At 44.2% G+C, this 23,694-nt stretch overlaps 1 protein-coding gene across 1 annotated transcript in view; it reads left to right on the forward strand.

Moving 5' to 3' along the window:
• The window catches only part of DST (dystonin), a 406,366-nt gene that overhangs the window by 245,169 nt on the left and 137,503 nt on the right, over positions 1-23,694 (forward strand). Inside the window, 10 exon segments of the mRNA XM_086370990.1 lie at positions 2,683-2,818; positions 3,888-9,335; positions 9,461-9,610; positions 9,751-9,966; positions 10,153-10,302; positions 10,649-10,882; positions 12,077-12,229; positions 14,337-14,570; positions 15,345-15,611; positions 18,879-19,427. Coding sequence (XP_086227116.1) covers positions 2,683-2,818; positions 3,888-9,335; positions 9,461-9,610; positions 9,751-9,966; positions 10,153-10,302; positions 10,649-10,882; positions 12,077-12,229; positions 14,337-14,570; positions 15,345-15,611; positions 18,879-19,427 — 7,537 coding nt within the window.

Below are 23,694 nucleotides of genomic sequence, written 5' to 3' on the forward strand. Positions count from 1 at the left end.
GATTATAAAGTGATTTAACTGTCACTTTTCTTGACTCTCAGTCTTTATCAAAATTCTGAAATATACTTATCTCCATATATTGCTGATAAGAAAAACAGGCTCAGAGTTAAGGATGAGTTGCTAGTTAGTTGTAAAGATTCCAAGCCAAGTCCTGATTCTAAGTAGTACTTACTCTCCAAGACCTGCCTTTTGGAAAATATGTATAAATGTGTTCTTTATTTCCTTAGCTGAGACCTTTGGCAACAAGATTTCTAATGGTTTGGTTCTTGCTTTGAGGCCCTTCATTTATTTTAGCCTTAGGAAGGGATGGAATCTACCCTTTTCTTAAACCCTTCTTTGGCTGTCATCAGAATTAATCTAGAATGATTTTGTACCTTAGCGAATTGGGTTAATTTCCTTATGAATTTCATTTTTATTCATCTTTCTGCTTGAACAAGTTTAATCTTGAGTCATGGCACATTACTTGTCCCTTTTCCATGTTGGAACTAACAATGGGATCTTTCCCTCTGTTCAGTTTAGTTCAGTCGCTCATTTGTGTCCGACTCTTTGTGACCCCATGAATCACAGCACGCCAGGCCTCCCTGTCCATCACCAACTCCCAGAGTTCACCCAAACTCATGTGCATCGAGTCAGTGATGCCATCCAGCCAATCTCATCCTCTGTCATACCCTTCTCCTCTTGCCCCCAATCCCTCCCAGCATCGGGGTCTTTTCCAATCAGTCAACTCTTTGCATGAGGTGGCTAAAGTATTGGAGTTTCAGCCTCAGCATCAGTCCTTCCAATGAACACCCAGGACTGGTCTCCTTATAGGATGGACTGGTTGGATCTCATTGCAGTCCAAGGGACTCTCAAGAGTCTTCTCCAACACCACAGTTCAAAAGCATCAATTCTTCGGCACTCAGCTTTCTTAGTAGTCCAACTCTCACATCCACACACGACCACTGACAAAACCATAGCCTTGACTAGATGGACCTTTGTTGGCAAAGTAATGTCTCTGCTTTTGAATATGCTATCTAGGTTGGTCATAACTTTCCTTCCAAGGAGTAAGCGTTTTTTAATTTCATGGCTGCAGTCACCATCTGCAGTGATTTTGGAGCCCCCAAAAAAGTCTGACACTGTTTCCACTGTTTGCCCATCTATTTCCCATGAAGTGATGGGACCAGATGCCATGATCTTCGTTTTCTGAATGTTGAGCTTTATGCCAACTTTTTGACTTTCCTCTTTCACTTTCATCAAGAGGCTTGTTAGTTCCTCTTCACTTTCTGCCATAAGGGTGGTGTCATCTGCATATCTGAGGTTATTGATATTTCTCCCGGCAATCTTGATTCCAGCTTGTGTTTTCTTCCAGTCCAGCGTTTCTCATGATGTACTCTGCATATAAGTTAAATAAGCAGGGTGACAAAATACAGCCTTGACGTACTCCTTTTCCTATTTGGAACCAGTCTGTTGTTCCATGTCTAGTTCTAACTGTTGCTTCCTGACCTGCATATAGGTTTCTTAAGAGGCAGGTCAGGTGGTCTGGTATTCCCATCTCTTTCAGAATTTTCCGCAGTTTCTTGTGATGCACACAGTCAAAGGCTTTGGCATAGTCAATAAAGCAAAAGTAGATGTTTTTCTGGAACTCTCTTGCTTTTTCCATGATCCAGCAGATGTTGGCAATTTGATCTCTGGTCCCTCTGCCTTTTCTAAAACCAGGTTAAACATTTGGAAGTTCACAGTTCACGTATTGCTGAAGCCTGGCTTGGAGAATTTTGAGCATTACTTTACTAGCGTGTGAGATGAGTGCAATTGTGTGGTAGTTTGAGCCTTCTTTGGCATTGCCTTTCTTTGGGATTGGAATGAAAACTGACATTTACCAGTCCTGTGGCCACTGCTGAGTTTTCCAAATTTGTTGGCATATTGAGTGCAGCACTTTCACAGCATCATCTTTCAGGATTTGAAATAGCTCACCTGGAATTCCATCACCTCCACTAGCTTTGTTCATAGTGACGCTTTCTCATGCCCACTTGACTTCACATTCCAGGATGTCTGGCTCTAGGTGAGTGATCACACCATCATGATTATCTGGGTCGTGAAGATCTTTTTTGTACAGTTCTTCTGTGTATTCTTGCCACCTCTTCTTAATACCTTCTGCTTCTGTTAGGTCCATACCATTTCTGTCCTTTATCGAGCCCATCTTTGCATGAAATGTTCCCTTGGTATCTCTAATTTTCTTGAAGAGATCTCTGGTCTTTCCCATTCTGTTGTTTTCCTCTATTTCTTTGCATTGATCGATGAGGAAGGCTTTCTTATCTCTCCTTGCTATTCTTTGGAAGTCTGCATTCAAATGGGAATACCTTCCGTTTTCCCTCTGTTAGATAACAGCAATTGTTGTTTTAGAAGTTTGCATATGCTAGAGAGATGCTGATATATTATTAGTCTATTCTCTTTCCTTTGGTTCTTTATAAAGGCCATCCTTAATTTACATACATAGCCACTCTAGACCTGAGCCATCTGTGTATAAGATTATGTTATTTTTTACTGTATTATAGTATTGATACATTATTGATTTTTTACATTATATTTTATGAGCCAATACTAATTTAGAAAAGTATTTTTCTTTATAAAATCATTGCACCTAGTATGTCATAATTATCACTTGCGGACTTATATTCTTCATTTCCTACTTTCTGGTTATTTTAGAATGACAGATGAAGAAAGAAATGAATTGGAAAAACAAGTGAAAACTCTCCAAGAAAGTTATAATTTATTCTTTAGTGAATCTCTGAAGCAACTGCAACAGTTGCAAACCTTAGGAGACATAAAGGTAGAGGAGAAGGTAATGTTATTTATTTACAACGCGAGGCTGTTTCAAGACTCTCAGTCTAACTGCATGGTTGTAGAAATATATGTCAATGACAAAGAGATGATCTTGAGTTGTGTACGTGGAAGAAACATGGGTGGGGTTTATGTAAGTACTTGGAGATTTCCGTGTTGGTTATTAAATGCAACCTTTCACCTGCTGTCATCAGTTTCTGTGACATCTTAATCTCTGCCTTGCATGGTTAAAGAAAAGAATCATTCATTTTTCTAACTCTTCTCTTTCAAAGTCATTCTGCTGCTGCTACAGTAGGTATTTTAATATATAAATGTGATGATATAAAATAGTCTATGAGTCATCTCTAAAGGTGCCACTGGAATATTAAGGGGTTTGTCTGCCTTTCAGAGATAGCCAGGAGATTTATTTGAGAAATACTGGGCTATATGTCTTAGTAAGGATCCTCTAGCATCTTCAAAATATAACAAAAATTGCTTACAATTTGGCCTATCCTTGAACTTTCTAAACTTTACAATACTCAGTATTCAACACAATATTCAGAATTCAAAGTTATTTTTATATTCAATTCTCTTACTCCCTGGAGTACTTTGCATACTATTTGTCGCATTTTGAGGGTACGTAGTGATTTTTTCTGGCTTGTCTGAAGAAGTCCGTATGCTGTAAACATCAATAGCATGGGGGTTTGAAACTCTCCCGTGTCAGGAGACTAATCTCATTGGGTTGCAGAGAGCATGGTTTGCCTTGCAGGTGTGTGTCCTGTCTCCTCACCCTCATCTTTTCCGTGTCCTCACTAACCTGTTGATGTCCACAATATGAAGTTTTCAATTCACAGATGCATGTCGTTTTCAAAGCTTTATCACATCCTGTGCTCTCGATAGATCACTGACTTAGATCACTTGTGCATTTGAGCTGCCTAACACTCACAGCCTTGCCACACCTCGGTAAGTAGAGGATTTTTATGCTAAAGTGTCTTTTTTTATTAAAAAAAAAAAAAAACTTGCAAACTTAATTTCTTGATGCTCTGCTCACCCTTGTGTCAGCCACTGAGACTTCTGTGCTTTCCTTTCAGCTGGATAAAGTCATCGCGGGCACCGTCGATCAGAGCACAGGGGAAGTCCTTTCTGTCTTTCAGTCAGTTCTGAGAGGCCTCCTTGATTATGACACGGGAATTCGGTTGCTTGAGACCCAGCTCATGATTTCTGGGCTCATTTCGCCAGAATTAAGAACATGCTTTAACCTCAAAGATGCCCAGAGTCACGGCCTTATCGATGAGCAAGTTCTGAGCCAACTCCAAGAACTCAATGAAATGAAGGAGATTATCTCTGCTGTGTCATCCACCAGGGTTCCGGTGCTGGACGCCCTGGCTGAAGGTGTGATCTCAGAGCCCATGGCCATCAGAGTGCTCGAGATCCTGCTTTCCACGGGCTCGCTGGTTATTCCAGCCACAGGAGAACAGCTGACCTTGCAGAAGGCTTTCCAGCAGCACCTGGTTTCCTCAGCCTTATTTTCTAAAATCCTGGAAAGGCAGAGTCTGTGCAAAGACCTTATCGACCCCTCCACCTCTGAGAAGGTGTCCTTAATAGATATCATGCAAAGAAGTGTTTTGCAGGAAGACTTAGGGATGCGGCTTCTGCCTGTGAGGCCGCAGGAAGGAGGCAGAATAACATTGAAATGTGGCCGAAATGTGAGCATTTTAAGGGCAGCACACGAAGGCCTCATAGACCGTGAGACCATGTTCAGGTTACTGGGCGCCCAGCTGCTTTCAGGAGGTCTGATCAATTCCAAGTCTGGTCGGAGGCTGACTGTCGAAGAAGCCGTGGCAGAGGGTGTGATGGACAGAGACACTGCGAACAGCATCCTCACCTACCAGGTGGAGACAGGAGGAATCATCCGCTGCAACCCCGCCAAGCGTCTGACTGTCGACGAGGCAGTCCAGTGCAATCTGATCCCGTCCAGCAGTGCCCTTCTGGTCCTTGAGGCTCAGCGAGGCTATGTGGGCCTCATCTGGCCTCACTCTGGGGAAATCTTCCCCACATCATCATCTCTGCAGCAGGAGTTGATCACCAACGAATTGGCCTCCAAGATCCTGGAAGGGAGGCAGAAAATCGCTGCTCTTTACATCCCAGAAACTTGTCAAGTCATTGATTTGGAGGTTGCCATGCAACTCGGAATTATAGATAATTACACAGCATCGATTTTAAAAAGTATAACACTGCCCGATAAAATGCCAAACTTGGGAGATTTAGAAGCTTGTAAAAATGCCAGAAGATGGCTCTCTTTTTGTAAATTCCAACCGTCTATGGTCCATGATTACAGGCTAGACGAGGATGCTTTTGATGGAGAAGAGCCAGTGGCAACTCAGAGCTCAGAACAAACTAAAAAATTGTTCCTGTCTTATTTGATGATAAATAGCTATATGGATGCAAACACAGGGCAGAGGCTTTTGCTGTATGATGGAGACTTGAATGAGGCTGTTGGGATGCTCCTGGAAGGCTGTGGTGCAGAAATTGACAAGGACACACCCATCGAAGAATGTTTTGATGTCTTAAGACTCTCTGGTGTATCTCTGAATAACACTGCAAGTAAAGAAATGGGTGAAAGTCCAGCTTCACCAAGTAGTTTTGATAAATGTCATCAGAGAGAACCTGAACACAAAGAAACCCCTGAAAATACCATAGACGAAGAGTTTCAGGAATTGGAAACTAATGTTATCAGGAGTGAATTTTGGCTGTCAGAAAACCTGGCAGATGTAATCACAACTGATCTTAAAGTTAAGAAATCACCCGGTGTGAGTGTTCCCAGTTCCAGATCACACTTAACACAGCTTGGACTTGCTGATGTTAGCCTGCCCAGACAAGACTCTGAAAACAGAGTTGAAAATGGTGAAAATCAATGTCAATTAGAAACAAAGGAACATGCAGATGAATGTAGTCACTCTAAAAACCTTCAGAACTTGGCAAGTGATTTGATAACAGATCCTATGATAAAATCAAAAACTAGTAGAGCCTATGATTTAAATGAAACAGAAAATGAAGATAATATTAGCAGGGGTTCAGTTCTCTTTGACTATTCCCCCAGGCTGAGTGCCTTGTTAAGTCATGATAAACTGAGGACCGAGCAGGGAAGTTTTCATGATGTACACAGCACAGAGAGTAATGGAAAGAAATGTGAAACCTCTACATTGCCATTCAATGACCAAACTGAGTCATCAGGTCAAAGAATAAGAGAAAAATTTCAAGACCAGTTTCTGGGAATTGCAGCTATTAACATCAGTTTAAAGGGAGAACAGGCTGAAGAGAAATCTTTCAATGTTGGTTGTAGTAATCCTCAGGTGGAGTGTCAGAGTGATGAATTTAGTTCAGATACTTGTGGTGAAGATGAAAATGCGCTTGCTACTTCTCAGCAGGAACCTGAAGATGAGAACCATGAGTCCACAGTGGAAGGGTCCTCAGGTGCCCCGACCCCAAGGGCTGGTGGTCATGATGTTGGCCTGGCTCCCACCCATACCCCATCTTTTGAAGGAACTGTCGGCGCCAGTGCTGGCGACTATGAAACGTCCCTGCTGGATGACCGGTGCAGTGAAACAGACACAGACAGCGATGCTGACTTCTATGACACGCCCTTGTCTGAAGACGACGACCATGATTCCCTGCTCCTTGAAGGTGATGACTGTGATTGTCTGCAGCCCGAGGACTATGACTCGCTGCCAGAGGAGGACGAATGGGCCGCTCCTCCTGGAGAGGTTTTCTATGATGTTTCTAAAGAGGAGGAACATTCTGTGGGGACCCAGGCAGGGCTGGCTGATAGCTTAGGTGTGAGGCGAGGAGCACAGTCTCTGCAGGATTTTCTCATAGGTGCTGAGAAAGCAGAGTTCGGTTCTGGTGAAGAAATCCAGTTAAATTCATTTGAGTCCTATGAAGTGAGTGGACCGTTGATGGAAACTGTATCAGAAAGGGACAGCACAGATGACCTTGAAGGTGATGAGTCTGATTCATTGACTGACTATGAAACTGCGGGAGGAAAAGAGAGCTTCACGATGGCGGTAGAATCTGAGGACACTGGCTGCTGGGAAGGGAGAGAAAAAGACTGTGTGGCTGGACAAGGATTTGAATCTGCTCCTGATCATTTAGATTCTGTGCAAAGCAAAGACAGTTATGAGGAATCTGTGTCTGGCCCTAACGAGCAGGACGACGATGACCGTGGCGCTGATGCTGGAGATGGCGCGGGAGGGGAGGGTGCGGAGCCCGTGGGCCAGGGCGCAGCTGCGGCCGTGGTCGTCCCCGGGTGTGTTGCCGCTGCTCCCGAAACAGAAAACAGCCATGCAAGTCAAAGGAACAATAAAACGATTCTCCTGACTCAAAAGCACCATCATAATTCTAAACAAAAACAGCAGTGTGTGAATGTTTTACAGCCAGAATCAAGTAGTAAAAGTAGCTTAGGTCCTGAAATAAACTGCTTTCCAGAAGATACAAATGAGGTTGTTGGAAAAAGCATAGAAGATCTGTTGAATCATGAGATGGTCCTTCAGGATGAATTACTGCCTATCATGAAAGACACTGAATCAGAAAACATCTTTAGCCCTGTTGATGCCTTACCTAATACCAGTGTCAGTTCAGCCTCTGAACTCGAGGGCCACCTAAAGAACACAGGGCTTGAGCTGATTCAGCCGGGATCTGCTGACTCTGTGAAAGGTGGAAATCCATATTGTGAGAATGTGACACTTCGTGGTAACTCCTCTTCTGATAAAATCATTTGTCCTGAGCCCAGTTTAACAGGAAAACCTGCAGAGGAAAGCCATTTGTCATTCACAATGTCTGTAGCTGATAACGATCCTCCAGGCAGTGGAAGGGATCTAATTAAAAGGAGAGCTGACAAAAGCAATGTACAAATAGAAGATGAAGCATCAGTTCCTAAAATGTGCGCAGGTAAAGGAGAAGTTCTCATAGAAGGTCCCTTAGAAGATAAATATCCTAAACTTTTGCCCAGTAAAAGTACAAGGGAGAGTCTTGATATAGTTAATAGTCTGTTTCCAGTCCCACAAACCACACACAGTGAAGAACACAGTCAGGAAGAAAGCCTTAAAAACACAGCAGTAGCTCTTAAAGATGAACCACAGAACCTACCAACAGTAGTTAGTAGAAGTCCCGTTCAGTTTGAGAATCTTGAAGAAATATTTGACTCATCAGTTTCCCAAGTGATCAATGATGACATGACTTCAGACGTGACCTTGTCCGAAGGGTTTACAAAGATTGAGACAGATTCACTCACCGATGGACCTGAAGATGAGCTTGATCTGTTTACTTACTTAAAGCATTGTGCTAAAGATGTAAAAGCAAAGGATGTACTGAAACCAGGTGAAGATACCCCAAGCTGTATTCCAGTCACTTCCCCTCCCATTAAAGAGCATTTACAGTTAGGAGTTAATAATGCAGACGAGAAGGCAGCTCTTGCCCAAGAAGACTCACCTCCAAAGGAGATGGGCCAACAGAAAGACCTTCCTGCTGAAGAAAGCAGATCAGGAATCCCCAAGCTCACACCAGCAGGAGATGAAAGCATGCCTTCAGGCTTCCCTCTTGGAAATGCGGAAGGCCTTGGAAAACACATGGATTTTGTGCAGTCAGACCTCTGTGCAGATGGAGTAAGAAATAACTCCAGTAAGGCTTTAAGCACTGACTGCTCATCCTTAGAAATTAACAGCGAGAAAGAGGGGATTGAGCAGCAGAAAGGGAAAGAACCAGCCCCGTCGCCAGGAGCCCAGGGCAGCAAGGTGCAGGTCGCTGAACTATCTCAGGTCCTGGTGGAGGACATCACGGATACCTTAAAAGGTAATTTGAAAGAAGGTCGTGTGACTCCTCAAGAGCTTGGAAAACCTTCAGCCTGTGCAGATGCTAACATTCTAATTCAGACCTTAATTAAAAGAGTTAGCTCATCACAGTTGGTGAATGAAACACCTGGTGTGCCCAGCAACTCTAACACCAGTGGCTGTGGCATTTCCTGCGCCAAAAACTCAGAGAGCAGAGAGGATCCGCTCTGCGCTGCCAACCTCAAGTCTGAATTGCTCCTTGATATACTTAAGCAAAGTCAGTATAGCCAAAAAGTTATAGGAGCTTTTGAACTGATGAAAGAATTAACTCAGATGGAGTGTGATCTGGAGGAAAAGGGTGGGGCATCTGAACTTCTTCCTCTGCAGCTTGAAGATATATTCTGCAAGCTGCTTCCCGATGGATATTCGGAGAAGGGAGGACAGCGTACAGACTTGAGTAAAAAATCACCTACAGCTCCTGAGGTGACAGATGAGGAGCCACACATTCTTGAAGAATTCAACAGCAAGGAAGGAAACCCCTGTTCCCTAAATTTACGAAGTGTGAAAGAGAGTGGCCCAGAAAACTCTCCTGTCTGTGCACCAGCTTTGTCAAGAGATGGGAGGCTGAAGGAGCTGTGTGCTGCGTCCCCAGGCCATTTGGAATGTATTTCAGGGTCAGAAGACTTGGCTTCTGGAGACAGCTTGATGGAGCGAGTAAGTGGACTTTCCATTTTATAAGCAAGTAGCTGTGTGGAGCATTTGGGAATAATCACATTTATTTTATTTGGTTGAAAAACCTGCACAGAGCAATTGAATGAAATGTCCACGTTTATCTTCAGTTTTCCAAGGAGCTGCAGCAATGTTTACAGCACAGATCAAAGATGTGCGAGTATTTGGCTTTGCTTCAAGACATGAAGCCTCCCTTTGGCAGCCAAGACTCCCGGGATGGCAGTCTAGAAGCTTTGAGAGACCAGCTGAAACAGTTGGAGGTAAGAATCGTCTGCTGATGGTTATGGAGGGTGGTCAGCTAATATTAATTTGGAAAATTAAGAGCACTTGTCTATTTTGAGTGTTAGTTATACTTGTGTTTCTCACTAAATAGATACGAGATGCGTATTTTTTTCTGCAGACATTTGAATTGGGATTGGCTCCAATTGGTGTGATTTTAAGAAAGGACATGACGCTGGCGGAGGAATTTGTAAAGTCTGTGCCGAGTGACTTCCCCAGGGGACCCCTCGAGGACCTGAGCATGAGCCTCCAGAGTCTGCAGACGGCCCTTTCATCCCTCCAGGCTGCGTCTTCAGAAAGAATGAGCCACATCACGCTGGCGATCGACTCCGAGGTGGTAGGTACCAGAACGTCTCGTGCTAAGTCAGATCTAGCTTTTGGGAGAAAGTTGAGGGTTTGAAAATTTAGTCATAAGACGAAATATTTGTTCTTAAATTGTTAAGCCCTTAACACAGGATCATTATTTGTAGGAATTTAAAATGTGGGGAAAGATAAAAATGAACACGCAATTTTTATTTTCTAGTCTAAACTAGCCGTTTCCCATGAAGAGTTTCTGCAGAAACTCCAGTCATTCTCATGTTGGATATCGGAGACGAGCAAATCTGTGAAGGATGTGGAGATCATGACAGTTCAAGATGCTGAACTCATAAAACAAAGCTTGGAGTTTCTCAAGGCAAGTATCAAAATCAGTAAGATAAAGTGTGTGTGTGTATGTGTGTGTGTTAGTCGCTCAGTTGTGTCCAGCTCTTTGAGATCCCATGGACTCCTCTGGCAGGCTTCTCTGTCCATGGGATTCTCCAGACAAGAATACTGGAGTGGGTTCCCATTCCCTCCTCCAGGGAATCTTCCAGACCCAGGGAATGAACCCAAGTCTCATTATGTCTCGCATTGGCAGCTGGGTTCCTTACCACTAGCGCCACCTGGGAAGCCCCCGTATTTTGTAATAAATGTTACTGTTGATAGAAGCTTTCTATTATGGCTTAACTTGCTGTTCATAACTAGTGCTACTTTGTTCACAGAATGTGTTGAAAGACCTCGGACACACCAAGACGCAGCTGGAGACCACCGCCTTTGACGTGCAGTTCTTCATCTCTGAACACGCTCAAGATCTGTCTCCCACCCAAAGCAGACAACTATTAAGGCTCTTAAACACAACTCAGAAGGGTTTCCTTGACATGCAGGACTCAGTAACTACCCAGGTGGAACATTTAGAGGCTCAGTTACAGCTAGAACAAGATCTCGATCATCAGAAGGTCTGCCTTTCTTTGTGGAGTCGAAATTCTTGGCTTTTAGTGCTTCAGTGTGAAACCTGTAATGTAGACCCCAGGGGCTGTGGGTAGGAAAAGATAGGAAGGGTTTTCTGGAATGGCAGTGAATGGACAGGGTATGATGTGGCAATTCTACAATATATAAAGGTATTTTTGGTGCTAAGAAGGCTTTTAATTTTCATGACTCCCTCAAACTGCTGCTTTTAGGGGAGGGTTGTAATTTTTTTCCCTAGGAGGAAGAAATGTGTATGCACTGAGAAGTGTCCAGGGATAAACTGATGAACATATGGAGAGTGAAGGTTAAGGGTGTCTCTTCTTCTTGGGAGCAGGGTGGCCCAGCTGGATGGGACTGGGCTCTGGAGCCAGGCTGCCTAAGCTTACACCCTGTTCACACCACTCACCCACTGTGGGACCCAGGGCAAGTCACTGAACCGGTTTTCTCACTGGGAAATTGGAGATTGTAGCAGTGCTTACCCAGTAGTATCGTGGGCATCAATGAAAGAAAGAATTAAAACTCTTAGGACCTTGCCTGGCACGTGTCAGGCTCCTAGTCAACCTGATCCATGGCTGTAGAATGAGTAGAGTGAATTTAATAGATAAAAGATGCAACCAATGGCTCGATTAATCTCTTAGGATGATGTAATGAATTGTTTGGGGTGGTCCATTCAGTAGGAACAGTGCGCAGAGGTGGGGACAGAATTGGCCCCAGTGATGAAGGCACGAGACCTTGTGCAAAGCTCCTTCGATCTCTTCTGGAAGAATAAGCGTGGTCTCCAGCATGATATCCTGTCTACGCATAACAAATATGTGTTCACAGACTGATCACAACTAACTTCTGTTTTGATATCCTTTTGCAGAATTAATTGTGTGTGTCGCAGGTTCCCAGAGCTTCAGGAAATGGGATGTTTCTTCCCGTCGGTCAGAAGCTCCACCTCTTACACATACGCGTGGCCAGTGTTCTGTTGAGCGGTGCCATCGAAGCGTGGCCTCCTTCCGTGTGCATGAGCCACGCTCTCGCGTTCTGTGTCACTCGCTCAGTGTACACCCCACTGCTATCGTGTTTACAGCATACGTAGGGACGCTTATGTAGACGAAACTTGCAAAATGTGTTGTGGTAAACAGCTGTGACAGCAGTGAGCTGGGGACCAGTTCACGAGGCTGTGGTTTTCCTCCTTTCAGCTGGTGGCCGAGCGTCAGCAGGAGTACAAAGAGAAACTGCAGGGCATCTGCGACCTCCTCACCCAAACCGAAAACCGCCTCATCGGTCACCAGGAAGCCTTCGTGATTGGAGATGGCACGGCTGAGTTAAAGAAGTACCAGTCCAAGCAAGAGGTAGAGTCCAGCTTTGCGTTCGGGGGTCGAGTCCATGTTGACTTGGAGTACTGGTATTTGGAAAGCAGTTGGGGCTACTGGAAAGTAGTCATCCCTTTACCTTTTCAGAGGCAGGGTGCACCAAAGACACCCCTAGATCTGAGCTTGAAGCTTCATACTAAAAGTTGTATTTCAGGCTCCAGCCAGCCAGGTAATTTTCTTGACTTTGTTTTGGTGAGATGTTGAATGGAGGAGACATATAGAGGAAGTTTGATAGGTGGGGAGAAACCTTGTATGATGAGTTAAAATCTGAATCCACTGAAGACCAAGTCACTCACAAATCAGGAAACACGTCCATGAGTTTGGGTTCTTGGTTCATCTCATTCCTTTCATTGTTCTCTGAGATTTGTTTCTTTTCACTGAAGGAACAAGCAATAGTAACAGATAAAGAAAGCTTTATTTCGGTGTCAGGAGAAGGGACATTCTCTTCGCTGTGAGATAGTTCCTGGTTCTGCTCCCAGACTCTGAAGCTCTCAGAGCCTCACTGACTCTGTTGCTCATACTTCCACTGCAACGTTACTGTCAGAGTTAAATATTATATGTCAGGGGACCAGCAGTTAATGCCGTATAGTACATTGGAGAAGGAAATGGCAACCCACTCCAGTGTTCTTGCCTGGAGAATCCCAGGGACGGGGGAGCCTGGTGGGCTGCCGTCTATGGGGTTGCACAGAGTCGGACATGACTGAAGCGACTTAGCAGTAGCAGCAGCAGCAGTGGCTCAGTGAAATGTATCTCTTTAAAAAAAATATATTTATATATTTTAAAGTATAGTTGACTACAGTATTATATTAGCTTCACACACAGAACACAGTGACTCAACATTTAACAGATTACACTCCATTTAAAACTAATATGTTGGCTATATTCCCTGTGCTGTACAATATATTCTTATATCTTATGTATTCTATACATAGTATTCATAGATTGGAAGAATTAACATTGTAAAAATTGTCCATACCGCCCAAAGAAATCTGTAGATTCAGTGTGATCCCTATCAGAGTACCCATGACATTTTTCACAGAACTACAGCAAATAATCCTAAAGTTTATATGGAACTACAAAGACCTTGAATAGCCAAAGCAATCTTGAAAAAGAACAAAGCTAGAGTTATCTTGCTTCTGGATTTCAAACTGTCCTGCAAAGCTATTGCCATAAAACGAGATGGTGTCGGCACAAAACAGACACAGAAATCAATGGGGCAGAATAGAGTCCCAAAATAGACCCACACACTTAAAGTCAATTAGTTATGACAAAGGAGGCAAGAATATACAAGGAAAAAAAAAAAAGAAGAATATACAAGGAGAAAAAGCCTCTTCACTCGGTGGTGCTGGGACAACTGGACACTGTCTCTTTCAATTCAGATACTTCCCAGAAAAATTTGGGGAGCCTTAAGTTATGGGGGAAAATAGCATGAAGAGTTAAACATAGTGCAATATAGAGAATGAAATTATAATGGGTGAAAAAAAGAGGAAGAATTACATAGAGAAATCTAACGAGAGGAAAGCTATATTACTTGAGGAGAGATCTTACTCTGAGCTTCCTAGCAGCCAGGGCAAAGAAGCAAACATTACATTTTATAGAACTCTGGCATTTAGTAGAAAAAAATTGTCTTTGGAAATTATCTTAGGAACAACTTAGCTCATAATTTAGGGAATTATTTGTTTTTATTTTGAGCAGTAGATGTTAATGTTTAGAAACAGAATTGATAATATTAACGTGTATTTAAAAACTTTTATTATGTACTCACATAATGTAAAAAAATCTGATGTGTGCAAATTTGTAAAGATTATACTAAATATTTCTTTTCAGTGTTTTACAAACCACATCCATTTATTAACCATGCAAATCTTATATCTTTCTTTAATATTCTTTGAGGTTTCAAATTACATTAAATATTATGATTTAAATAAAACCATTCAGATGAACATTGTATTGAATATGCTTTTTCAACCTGTATGCATTGTATGCATTCTCCTCTGCCCACACCTACCCCCACTTTCAGAATGATGGTTTTGAAAGAATTAAATAGGTTTACTAATTTAATAATTTTTTTCTTCTGTGTTGAAAGGAATTACAGAAAGATATGCAAGGAAGTGCACAGGCATTGGCAGAAATAGTGAAAAACACAGAAAATTTCTTAAAAGAGAGTGGTGAAAAGCTGTCACGAGAAGATAAGGCTGTGATTGAACAGAAACTGAACGAAGCTAAGATAAAGTGTGAACAGCTGACTTTAAAGGCGGAGCAGTCAAAGAAAGAGCTGGACAAGGTTGTGACGACAGCAATCCGAGAGGAAACGGAAAAGGTCCTTATTCAGATGTGTGGTGCCCACTCCTGCGGCTTTGTTGAGAATGACGAGGCTCTCCAGGGCCTTGATTTGTTACCTGCTGTCAGGAGGTCAAAGCGATGATTAGCGCAGAGACTAGAATTTGGGGTTTTCATGTATGTAATTGACCAGATTTGAAGAATTGGCCTTGCTGAACTTAAAATTTTTTTTATCAAAGTTGATGTGCAATATTATAGAAGTTACAGATGTACAACACAGTGGTTCACAGCTTTTAAAGGTTATATTCCATAGATAGTTACTATATAATATTGGCTGTATTCCCTGTGCTGTACCATATATCCTTGTAGCTTTTTTTGGGGGCCTTGCAGCTTGCACAGTTCTCTGATAAGGGATCAAACCTGTGTCCTCGGCAGTGAAAGCATCAAGTCCTAACCGCTGGACTACCAGGGGATTCCCTTCTTGTAGCTTAATTTCTTTTACATATAGTAGTGTGTAGGCTTTGTTGAACTTTAAAAAAAAAAATCTAAGTGGGATTGTGGAACTTTGTACTTGTGAGATGTTTGAGGTCTTATCAGTTATAATTTTGGAATGTATTTTAAGAACAATGGAAACTTCAGAGTAACTACCAGTTGCTGTGTAAGACTTAATTTCATAATGTTCAGTTTTCAGCATGGGTCTGGTTTGTTTCCCCACTCTGATTTTTCAGTGATCTAACTATTTGCTTTCAGAATGTCTAAACACCCATGCCTCGGCCCACATTCACTGTTACCTATTGTGACCTTTCCTGCCCAGGTCGTGGCTGCGAAGCAGTTGGAAGAGAGCAAAACCAAAATCGAAAACCTCTTGGACTGGTTGGCAAATGTCGAAAGAGACTCAGGACGGGCAGCGATGGAGCCGAAACAGATCATTGAGCAGAACGGGACGCACTTTCAAGAGGGTGATGGCAAGTTGATGATGGGAGAAGAGGATGAGTTTAACGGTAACCTGTTGGACACGGATGTTGACGGGCGTGTCGGGACCACCGAGGAGAACCTGAACCAGCAGTACCAGAAGATGAAGGTGTGTTGTTTCAAACAGGATATTGTTAGAGTCTCTTTTCGGGTCTATAAAGATAGGAAGAACTTAGCACATGAGTTGTCCCTTCAAAGTTCAGGGACCCTTGAGAGTAAAGTCCTTTTTTTCTAGGCCCATCATTATGTCAGAATAAGTTGTGCTGAGAACTGTAAACAAGTCAAAATCAATGAGAACTACATCATTAAATGTGGAGTTCTTCTCTGTAAAGCAGAGTTGTAAGGAATTAACAGCAATAACAATAATAGCTAGCATTCGTAGAGCGGTGACAGTGGTCCAGGCAAACTTCAAAGCTCTTCCCGGCTTGACTCATCACTTTGTCCCTTTCGTCCTCCCCACTACTCTGTAAAATGAGAATACAATTATAACAGTGATGAGCTTATTATTGTCAATGTTGTTATTATTCTCATTTTATAAATGGGAAGGCTTCCCTGGTGGCTCAGTGGTAAAGAATCCACCTGCCAGTGCAGGAGACCTGGGTTTGATCCCTGGGTCGGGACAGTTCCCTGGAGAAGGAAATGGCAACCCACTCCAGGATTCTTGGAATACTTGGGAATGCTTGGGAAATCCCATGGACACAGTAACCTGGCTTCTGTAGTCGCCGGAGTTGCGAAAGAGTTGGACACAACTTAGCGACTGAACAACAACAGATGGGAAAAGTAACTTACAGAATGAGCTGGCTTGGCCAGGTCATGCTTCTAGTGAGGGATGGAGTTTGGGCTTAAACCTAGGCTGTGAGTCCCTCTGCTGAATTCCAGTCCGTGCCTGCTGTGTCCTTTTGGGTTCATGCGAGTCCTCTGCAGACCTCAGCTTGTCTGTTTGGTGAAGGTGCTGTAGAGGAGAGGAGTGAAAGCTTACTGCATGAAGGAAGTCAGAGCTGATGTGAATGCGGTTCCAGGAGCCAAGGGGGCGTTTGAAAGCTGTTTTTAGAGAGTGTTTTAATCATTTTATTTCAGTGTTTGGCTTTTGGTGGGTTTCAGAAATGTTTGTGGTTCTGCTGTTTGCCTCTGAGCCTTTATCTTTGGCGTTTTGGGAACAGAGTGCTCTCTGAGAAGCTATTCTATTAAAGGAATTAGAAAGTAAACCAGAAGAGGAGTGGGGTGTTCATTACATCACAATTTCAAGAGGTTATTTCAAAACCTGACTGTAATTGCGTCTTAAAATGAAAAATGTAACGATTTCCTAAAGGAACCTTGTGAGTCAGTTACAGAGGAGTCAGGAAAGGTTAGGAACTCTACTGAAGGAGTGGAAAATACCAGGGTGGACCAGACACACAGGTGCTGCCCAGGAAACCCTTGTTTTTGGCCACAGTATGACGTTTACCCTTCTGAATGCTTTACTGCTGAGAAGATGGGAACCTAAGGAACTTAGAAATTCCCGCTCTCCTGGCAGAGTGGAAAGATGGCCCAGAGGCTCAGGAGCACAGGGCTTTGGAGCCAGCTCTTTGTCTGTGCCACGCATCCTGGGCTTGGTGCTTCCCCACCTGCAGCCTGTCTCCCCTCATCTGTCAGAGGGAAGGACGGACCGGGTGACCTACAGGTATGATTACACCTGTCCAGCCCACTGGACGGAGGCGTCCTGTGAATATAACTCACGTATGGAAGACATCACCTGTGGGAGAAAAGTCATTGAGACAGAAGTCCTTGCATATGTCTGCCACACAGCAGGTGTTGTTACAGGCATGGTGGGGACCAGGACTGGTGAGTCTGTTCTCTGCTGATGTCTGGGATCAGACTTTTCAGGACAAGCTGCCCCACAGCAGCGCTCCTCGGCCCTGTTCATCTGATGGCTGGCGTGATCTTTTCTCAGCCCCTGGGTGCCAGCTCTTTTGTTGGTCATGAGCAGAATGAATCCCATCCTGGTTCTTGTCTGCGGGGCTGAGGATGACTGGGCAGGTGGTAACCATCTGCATTCTGTGGGTGCTGGGAGGCAGCAACTTCCTACTGAGTTGAGCTGGGTATGGGTTGGGTGAGTATGGGATTGGGGCCCTCTTTCAGGGTTAATAGGATCATCAGAGAAGGGCCACACAGGAGAGGGAGATTTGTGGCAAGACTTAGGGGAGATGGGGGTTGCCAGGCAAGTATTTTGGTGTAGAGCTGGAGCCAGACAGGAGAGCAGCTGGAGAAAAGGGTCCCAGCGCATCTGCGGGTGGGGATGGGTAGAGGTGGAGGCCAGGTGCCTGGTTGGCGGTGGGGGACAGTCAGGTCCCAGAGGGGGTTTGGAAGTGGTTGGGATCAGGCATCTGGCTTCAAGTAAGTCATCACAAGAAATGCAGAAATGGCCCCAAAGGATTATTGCATGTTTTAAAAATTGAAGTATAGTTGATTTACAGTGTTGTGCTAGTTTCTATGGTACCGCAAAGTGATCTAGTCATACGTATGTATACACTTGTGTCTTTTCCATTATGCTTTTGACCACATTTTAATGGCATGATGGGGTGGATGGAAGAAGCTGGTTATGGCTGGAGAGGAAGGGCTCCGGGCCTTCTGAGGCCCGCACGGCTGCCCTGAGGGCCCAGGGCGGGTAGCTGTGCACACCAGCGAGCAGCCCCTCACCTGTGACCTGCTCTGTGCTCCGCCTCCAGGGTGAACCTGGATCCCTGGGTGTGCCAGGCTCTGAGGGCAGTGTTCTTCCCGCGTGGCTTCCTGTGGTCCTTTCTGCATATGTGTGACTGTAGGGTACTGTCCTCTTTCCACTTTGGAAACCGAGGCTCAGCCAGCCCAGGAGCAGCTCCAAGATGCTCCTGTATTGTACGTGCTCCTCTGACTTCCCTTGAGCTTCTCCAAATGTGTATTGTTCTTGCTTACTACTTATCTTTGTGGGTTGTTTTTTTTTTTTTATGCTTTCAAATTATAGATTCTTTTTTTTCCTATTAAGTATTTTTTCAAGATCATTTCGTAAGCAAACATCATACTTCCTTGATCAATAATCAGGTGAAGACGCTCCCCGTCCCTTTAGGGAGCTCGTGAGGAAGGGATGAGCCGAACTAGAGCAGGTGGTGGGTGCTTGTTTTCAAGTTGGAAGAGTAATTTGTTCCGTTCCTCCCCAAACTTCTCAAAACGGTACTTGTTTTGTGCGCTTGCCCAAGTCCTTTCCAGAGAAGACTGGAAATCCTAAGATGAGGTGAGCCTCCCCTCCTTTGGGGAAATTCATCAGTGGAGCAGAGGCGGGGCGCCCGGGGCGGCGTGGCAGGAGGCGGGGGTGACCGTCAGGCGCCCGCAGACCCCACGCCCTGACCCCACCGCTCTCGCGCAGGCGCAGCACGCGGAGCTCGTGGCCCAGCAGCAGGCGGTCCTTGCGGCCACACAGGCGGCCCAGGCCTTGCTGGAGACGCAGGGCCACCACCTGTGCCCGGAGGAGAAGGAGAAGCTGCAGAGGAACGTGACGGAGCTGAAGACACACTTCGAAAGCGCGCTGGCTGCATCGGAGACGGCGGTGCGCCGGACGCGCTCCCTACAGGAGGAGCTGCAGAAGTTCGACACGGACTGCGGCGAGTTTGAGCAGTGGCTGCAGCAGGCAGAGCAGGACCTGCAGAACCTGGAGGCTGGCGCGGACGACCTCAGCGGGCTGACGGCCAAACTCAAGCGGCAGAAGAGCTTCTCGGAAGACGTCATTTCGCACAAAGGGGACTTGAGGTACATCACCATCTCTGGCAACAGAGTGCTGGAGGCAGCCAAGTCTTGCGGCGGGAGAGAGGGAGGCGGCCGGGCTGATCGGGACCAGGTGGACACCTCTGCCGCCCACAGAGAAGTGCAGGGCCGGCTGGACCGCGCCACCGAGCGCTTCAGGTCCCTCTACACAAAGGTAAGTGCAGTGTTTAAAATTGATGTCTAATTGATTTGCAACGTCATGTTAATTTCTGCTGTACACAAAGTGACTCAGTTGTATACGTGCATACATTCTCTCTGATATTCTTTCCATTACGGTTCATCACAGACATTGAATATAGTCCCCAGTCCTATGTTGTTAATCCTCTCTATGTAAGATAGCTCACCTCTGCTAGTCACCTCTGCTTTTCCTCTGAGGGAGGGAAAGGTTAGGAGTCTGGGATTATGTCTGTGACTCTGCTTTTGTTTCTCAGGCAACTTTGTGTCATATTTTAGATTCTACGTACAAGTGATATTATGTGGCATCTATCTTTCTCCTTCTGACTTACTTCACTATCATCTCTAGGTCCATCCATGTTGCTGCAGATGGCATAATTTCATTCTTCTTCAGGCTGAGTGACATTCCACTGTATATACGTACCACCTCTTCTTTATCCATTTGTCTCTATCTTTGGACACTTACGGAGAAGGCAGTGGCACCCCACTCCAGTACTCTTGCCTGGAAAATCCCATGGACAGAGGAGCCTGGAAGGCTGCAGTCGGTGGGGTCGCTGAGGATCAGACACGACGGAGCGACTTCACTTTCGCTTTTCATTTTCATGCATTGGAGAAGGAAATGCAACCCACTCCAGTGTTCTTGCCTAGAGAATCCCAGGGACAGAGAAGCCTGGTGGGCTGCCGTCTATGGGATCACACAGAGTCGGACACGACTGAAGTGACTTGGCAATAGCAATGGACACTGAAGTAGTTTCCATGTCTTGGCCATTGTGAATTAGCACTGCTATGAACATAGCGGTTAGAGTGCTTGTCTGAATGTATGCCCAGGAGTGGTATTGTTAGAGTAGGTGGTAGCTCCAATTTTATTTTTTTTGAGGCAACTTCCTACTGTTCTCCATAGTGGCTGCACCAGTTTACATTCCCACCAACAGTGTAGTAGGGTTTCGTTTTCTCCACACCCTCTCCAGCTTTTATTATTTGTAGACTTTCTGATGATGCCCATTATGACTGGTGTCAGCATTTTGCTTACTATTTAGTGATGTTGAGCATCTTCTCATGTGCCTCTTGGCCGTCTATGTCTTCTTTGGATAAATGTCTATTTAGTTCTGCCCATTTTTCAATTGGATTTTGTTTTGTTATTGAGTTGTATGAGCAGTTTATATGTTTTAGAATTTAAGCCCTTTTTGGTTTCACCATTTGCAAATATTTTCTCTGATTCCATTGGTATTCATTTTGTTTTGTTTATGATTTCATTTTCTGTGCAATAAGGTGATTTCATTTTTAACTTTTTAATCTGTACCTATAGTTTTCACTGTGTCCTGTTAACTTTAGTTTTGGAATTAGAAGCAAGAAATTTGAAAACTGAAGCAGGGAAAATAAGGCATTTTCATCTTGCTTCTATCAGTCTTATTCATCTGCTTTACTTCTGCAATGTGTATTTAAAGATTAAGACTGTACAGTTATTTTTTAGTTCATGTAGTGTGGTTTCCAGGCAGCCCTGACTGTAAAACTCTGTACTACCCATTTTGACCAGCAGGTGGTGTGTGTATTTTGGCTCTAAGCGCAGAGTACTTTGGCAAAGGAGAAAAGGAATGTTAGAACCATCTGAATGCAGAGTTCCAAAGAATAGCAAGGAGAGATAAGAAAGCCTTCCTCATCGATCAATGCAAAGAAATAGAGGAAAACAATAGAATGGAAAAGACTAGAGATCTCTTCAAGAAAATTAGAGATACCAAGGGAACTTTACATGCAAAGATGGGCACAATAAAGGACAGAAATGGTATGGACCTAACAGAAGCAGAAGATATTAAGAAGAGGTGGCAAGAATACACAGAACCATATAAAAAAGATCTTCACTACCCAGATAATCACAATGGTGTGATCACTCACCTAAAGCCAGACATCCTGGAATGTGAAGTCAAGTGGGCCTTAGGAAGCATCACTACGAACAAAGCTAGTGGAGGTGATGGAATTCCAGTTGAGCTATTTCAAATCCTAAAGAATGATGCTGTGAAAATGCTGCACTCAATATGCCAGCAAATTCAGAAAACTCAGCAGTGGCCACAAGACTGGAAAAGGTCAGTTTTCATTCCAATCCCAAAGAAAGGCAATGCCAAAGAATGCTCAAACTACCGCATAATTACACTCACCTCACACGCTAGCAAAGTAATGCTCAAATTCTTCAAGCCAGGCTTCAACAGTATGTGAACTGTGAACTTCTAGATATTCAAGCTGGATTTAGAAAAGGCAGAGGAACCAGAGATCAAATTGCCAACATCTGTAGGATCATCAAAAAAGCGAGAGTTTCAGAAAAACATCTCTTTCTGCTTTATTGACTGTGCCGACCACAACCAACTGTGGAAAATTCTTCAAGAGATGGGACCACTTGACCTGCCTCCTGAGAAATCTGTATGCAGGTCAAGAAGCAACAGTTAGAACTGGACATAGAAGAACACACTGGTTCCAAATAGGAAAAGCAGTACATTAAGGCTGTATTTTGTCTTCCTGCTTATTTAACTTATATGCAGAGTACATCATGCTAAATGCCGGGATGAATGAAGCACAAGCTGGAATCAAGATTGCAGGGAGAAATAGCAATAACCTCAGATATGCAGATGACACCACCTTGATGGCCAAAGGCAAAGAAGAACTAAAGAGGCTCTTGATGAAAGTGAAAGAGGAGAGTGAAAAAGTTGGCTTAAAACTCAGCATTCAGAAAACTAAAATCATGTTTTTAGCATGTTTCTAGCATCTGGTCCCATGACTTCATGGCAAATAGATGGAGAAACAGTGGAAACAATGACTTTATTTTTGGGGCTCCAACATCAGTGCAGATGGTGACTGCAGCCATGAAATTAAAAGATGCTTGTTCCTTGGAAGAAAAGTTATGACCAACCTGCTGCTGCTGCTGCTAAGTTGCTTCAGTCATGTCCAACTGTGTGTGACCCCCTAGACGGCAGCCCACCAGGCTCCCCCGTCCCTGGAATTCTCCAGGCAAGAACACTGGAGTGGGTTGCCATTTCCTTCTCCAATGCATGAAAGTGAAAAGTGAAAGTGAAGTCGCTCTGTTGTATCTGACCCTCAGCGACCCCATGGACTGCAGCCTTCCAGGCTCCTCCGCCAATGGGATTTTCCAGGCAAATGGGTTGCCATTGCTTTCTCCTTATGACCAACCTAGACAGCATATTAAAAAGCAGAGACATTACTTTGCCAACAAAGGTCCGTCTAGTCAAAGCTATGGTTTTTTCAGTAGTCATGTATGGATGTGAGATTTGAACCATGAAAAATGTTGAGTGACAAGAATTGATGCTTTTGAAGTGTGGTGTTGGAGAAAATTCTTCTGAGTCCCTTGGACTGCAAGGAGATCCAACCAGTCCATCCTAAAGGAGATCAGTCCTGGGTGTTCATTGGAAGGACTAATGCTGAAGCTGAAACTCCAATATTTTTGCTACTTGATGCGAAGAGCTGACTCATTTGAAAAGACCCTGATGCTGGGAAAGGTTGAACGTGGGAGAAGAAGGGGACGACAGAGGATGAGATGTTTGGATGGCATCAGCGACTCAGTGGACATGAGTTTGAGTGAACTCTGGGAGTTGGTGGTGGACAGGGAGGCCTGGCGTGCTGCAGTGCATTGGGTGGCAAAGAGTCAAACACGATTGAGCAACTGAAGTATAAACTGTAACTATAGAGTAGTTTGCAGCCTCAAACTTGAGAAAGGAATCTTTGTCTCTTAAAATTCGCTTCACAAGTGTTTGCTTTACATGTATATTTGATTGGTATTATTTTAATACTGAGTGGCTAAGAGACAGTTTCCATTTCTATTATTCTTATGGACCAGTAAGAGAATTTTGTTTAAAAACAGTGAAAGAAATAAAAAAGAGAAAACATGTCCCAGTTTAGAGTATAAGCTGAACAGGTTGACTAGGCTGCTTCCATGGCTTGCAGAGCATCATTGACTGTTGGCCTTTTCTTTTCCTGGTCTGGATTCTTCCCTCCTCGTGTTGATCAGTCTTGTGCAACATAGAGAAGTTGATCAGTCTTGTGCAACATGAAGCACAGGGACCATGTCTCTGTCTGATGTACACTCTACGCCTGGTGTGTCAACTCTGTGAGATGAGCCCCTCTGATGACTGACACTTAGGGGCTTCAGTCTAGCTGAAGACCCAGCCCTGTGCGTATGTTTTTGAACTGGCATAAATGTAATCTGGCTGCTCACGTTTAAGGTGACTTTCTGATTGGTTAGAGGA

This window comes from Bos grunniens, chromosome 23 (genome assembly GCF_055505025.1).
Source record: "Bos grunniens cultivar Pamir isolate PY7600 chromosome 23, Bosgru_T2T1.0, whole genome shotgun sequence".
Lineage (NCBI taxonomy): Eukaryota > Metazoa > Chordata > Mammalia > Artiodactyla > Bovidae > Bos > Bos grunniens.